Source organism: Mus pahari, chromosome 9 (genome assembly GCF_900095145.1).
Source record: "Mus pahari chromosome 9, PAHARI_EIJ_v1.1, whole genome shotgun sequence".
Lineage (NCBI taxonomy): Eukaryota > Metazoa > Chordata > Mammalia > Rodentia > Muridae > Mus > Mus pahari.
The window spans coordinates 62005665-62010094 of NC_034598.1; the positions used below are offsets into that span (position 1 = coordinate 62005665).

Sequence of the window (4430 nt, forward strand, 5' to 3'; positions counted from 1 at the left end):
CCTGGAACTCACTTTGTAGACCAGGCTGGCCTCGAACTCAGAAATCCGCCTGCCTCTGCTTCCCAAGTACTGGGATTAAAGGCATGCGCCACCACCGCCCGGCAATCCTTTTCTTTCTTTCCTCAGGTAACTATTCACCAGTTGCTCAAGCCACACAACTGGAATTCTATCTAGACCTTTCTTCCTTTCACTGTATATAATAATAGATGCAGGGCCCTCTCAATTGTCTTAAGCGTTTCCCAAAGGCTTCCTTACAATTCCTACTAATACTTCTTTAGCACATGTGTTTCTTCTCCTTTTTCTTCTCCAGTAGGCTTATAGCAGTCTTGCTCTGCCTGCCTGTGTACTCATGCTCACTGCTGTATAGATGCACGTGTAAGTCTTTTCGTTATCACCACAGCCTTCTAAGAGGCACTGGTAACTCTCCTCCATAAAATCCCCCATGGTTCTGAGCCACACTGAACATAAAAGCTCCACAGTGCATATTTTGTTTACTTCTAAAGGTTCTTTTGCTGGTCCTAAAATACAGAGCTGTTGACCTCTCAACTCTGTGCATCACTTCATCAATATAGCATCATTTCATCAATACTACATCTAGTTACATTACATAGGAATTATCTCTTTCCATGTCTAGAGGTCCGACTATATACATTCCAAGCTAGAGATTATGCCTTACTCTTCCTTGCCTGGAGTGTAAACAGAAACAATTGGACCTCCCAGAGAATGAAGTGTTTTCATTTCTGTGTTTTTGTGTTTGTTTTTGCCTAATCTGGAGAGCCACTTCTCTGAGCACATGCTATTTACTTGTATTATTATTAAAGTGATTGTTTGGTTGCTTACCTCTTTGAGAAAGTACCACTGTGTAATCTTAGCCATCTCCCCACTCACTAAGTGGACCAGTCTATCCTCACACTTGCCACATTCTCCTTGTCTCTGTTTCCTGAATGCTGAGATTGCAAGTTTGTGCCATGGTATTTTTCTTGTCATGGAGCTCCTCCCCATTGAGTCCCTCTTTTAGATAATAAAACTAAGTCTGTCAGCAGTTAAAGAACTAAAGACCTCAGTAGTTGGGAAAAAGAAAGGAAGCATTGAGTAAATATGGCTGGGCCAATGCTCCCTAAACCTCAGTCCTACTATTGGTTAATTTGGTTCTAAGAGTGTAAAATCTATAATAAATGTCAGAGCAGAGCAGAGGTAGATTAAGGTGAAAGGTTTCATGCATGGGGATACAATGTCTATAGATTATGGGGATATATTGTCTATAGATCATAAGTCAAGGAATTGTGTCCATCCTGTAAGAATTATATAACAACTAGATATAAATAAATAGATGTTATAATAACTATATGAGCAACTGATACTCTTTTTGTGAACTCTGCCTTGGTTTTACAATTTAATTAGAATTCCAATATCTATTAAGACTAGGCAGAATACATAATCTGTGTGACATGCTGGTCTTTCCTGAGCTGCTCTTGCTTTTTATTTCATTTCCTGGAAGATGATTCCCTTACAACGATCAAGATTTGCGTGTACTAGAACATATAAAACTGCCCCTTTCTTGGGTCATGGCTTGCAAACAGAACAGCAATACCTTAATCTAATTCTAGGAGCCTGGAATTTTGACAAGCTCACTAACAGCCAGGCTTCTTTGACACACTGTGCAGCAGGTCAGCTGGATCTAATAGCACCCCATGGCAAGAAATGCTTCTTTGCGTTTCTCAGTCCTGAAAAGTCTAACCAGTACTGCCCCGAGAGCTAGTGATCGCCGACTGCTCTGGCAAACGCAACCCTTGGGAAAGACTCCAAAAACCATTATAAAAAGATTGCTTAAGTTACTATCTAGGTAGACATTAAGATTTTTCCTTTTATCTCTGTAGGTATGGAGAAGCACTGTTTATGAATTCCAAACTTATCAGTGGAGTTACAGAATTTCTTAATACAGAAGGCGAACTTAAAGAGGTAAAAATCTTGTTACTGTTTTCTTATATAAACATAAAATTACAGACTTACTTTGAATTCTTTGCATTAGATACATACTAATTTCTTTTACACCACTACTCATTTACATAGCCCCATTCACACATTTTTGCATGTACACACACACACACACACACACACACACACACACACACACACACACACACACACAAATTTCCTTAACCTATTACCTGCAGAGAAATTTCTGCCATAGTAAGTGTTGAATGACTATGAGCAATACTGAGACCGGTGAAGAGTGTTCAAATGTAAAGAATACCATAGTTTGGGGCCAGTCATTCCAGAAATCTTCAAACTGACATCTTCTCCTCAAATGATTCTGTGAACTCAGTTTATAAATCATCCACCAACAGCCGTGCTACTGACTACAGATGCGTGAGATGCTTGATGCTAAAGTACACAGTAAAAAGGTTCACTGCCTATGTAGACACAATAGCCTGCTAAAGATTATTAGGTCTATTAAATGGAATAAAATTATATTCGTTGGAAGGAGCACAGAGGGTAATACAGATAAAAAAAAAATAACAGTTTGCCTAAGATTGATAGATTGGTTCCATCACAAGTCAACTTTATTAGTGAAAATAAACTTGACTTTTTAATAAACTTGTGCTGGGGTTCTAGCGTATCCGTTTTTTCCTTCCCTGTTGTATATCTCAATTTGTGAGCTATCTAGGTGTCCCCTTTCCCTCCACTTGCTCTGTCTCTACTGGAGAGGGATATCAGATGGGGACGACCAATCAAACAGGAAAAAAAAAATAACAAAATATTCTGTCACTTGATTATGATAATAGATGCTGCCTTTCCCTCTTCTGCTTTCCACACTACCCAGCTAATCTTTAGCAAGGACCCTTAGATTTATTAGTTTTCACAGAAGATAGGCCGGAAGCTGTGACCCACAGATGTTCCCGCTGAGGGGCAATCCCTTACATACACTGGACCGGGCACCCCATCTCGCCGTCCAATTATTTCCCAGCTTCCTGAGAGCTTCTCCATTTACTCTGCTTGGATTTGTCACAGGGATATTGGGTTGAGCCAAAGCTCTAATTCTAGTGACTTGAAAGTCAGTCTCTGCCCCTGCTAAGTGTGTCCTCAACTCTGAAGGTTTAGCTTTGATATCCTGCAATGTTTTTGTTACTTTTTGTTTTGTTTTGTCTTTATGAAAGAAGCTAAATGAGAAGAACTTTTTATGTGGCCATCTGAAACAGGAGGTGTGGGTAGTTTATTATTGCTTTCATTGTTCCTACCTTTTAAACTGAATGCTTTAAATATCATGACTTAATACTCTGTGATCAAGAAATAAAGTGCTGATTTAGCCACACACCCCACAAACATTGATGTGAGCACAGAAGTGGTCCTTCCCTGCTCCCTCTAACATTCTTCCCTCTTTTCCTTGGCTACTGCTCATATATTCCCTGGTTTACTAATACAAAGGTCCCAAACCCCTTGTCATAAGTTAAAATTTAGTTAAATTTTTCACTTGGAAACCATCTGGTTTTATCTACTTCCCTTACATATTTAATTTTTATCTTTTAATTAATTGCCATTTAAATTTTCCAAGCTACCCTGATCATGAAATTTATGATTTCCAAAATGAGACTAAACTATGGTTTTTATTCCATTGTCTTCAAATAACTCAACATAACAATGCAGGGCCTCTGTAGAATAAGCAATGGGCCATTTTGCTCTGGGCCTGCTTGCCTTCCAATTTAACAGTTCTGCCCAAGCCATATTTTCACCACCTAACCATCTTCTGCAGGAGTAGGGAATGTTATTTTCAAGTAGCATGGGGTTTAATTTGTGTTGTCAATAATCCCTTCCTGATGCAGAAAGTGTTAAGCAAGATCAATGTCTTCCCTTTGAGATTGTTACTTATTACTCCTAAGTTTATAGATCCAAATGGAATCAGCACCTCTGTGAATTATAAACATATTTTTAATTTATTAAATGTTCATTTATATGATTTGTATATGTCTATATGTGGGTTTGTGCATGCAAGTTCAGGCACAGCTGAGAGGACAGAAAGGGCTTTTTGGAGCTTTTTGAGATGGAGTCACAGGCTATTTGTGCTGACTGAGGAAGGTGACAGGAACCTGTCTTAGGCCATGGCAAGAACAATACCTGAGCCATCTCTCCAGTCCCCTGAGAAAATAATTTAATTTTTTTGTATTTTTTATTAGATATTTTCTTTATTTACATTTCAAATGCTATCCCGAAAGTTCCATATACCCTCGCTCTGCCCCTGCTCCCCTACACAACCATTCCCAATTCTTGGCCGTGGTATTCCCTTGTGCTGGGTCATATAAAGTTTGCAAGACCAAGGGGCCTCTCTTCCCAATGATGGCCGATTAGGGAATCTTCTGCTACATATGCAGCTAGAGACATGAGCTCAGGGGGTACTGGTTAGTTCATATTGTTGGTGCACCTACAGGGTTGCA

The 4430-nt window shown here is 39.3% G+C and overlaps 1 protein-coding gene across 2 annotated transcripts in view; it reads left to right on the top strand.

Annotated features, from left to right (window-relative positions):
* Positions 1 to 4430, top strand: part of Trhde (thyrotropin releasing hormone degrading enzyme) — a 388187-nt gene that overhangs the window by 375628 nt on the left and 8129 nt on the right. For both annotated transcript variants that reach the window (XM_021204999.2, XM_029542439.1), the window contains exon 18: positions 1878 to 1959. In XM_021204999.2, coding sequence (XP_021060658.2) covers positions 1878 to 1959 — 82 coding nt within the window. The remainder of the gene's footprint in view (positions 1 to 1877; positions 1960 to 4430) is intronic.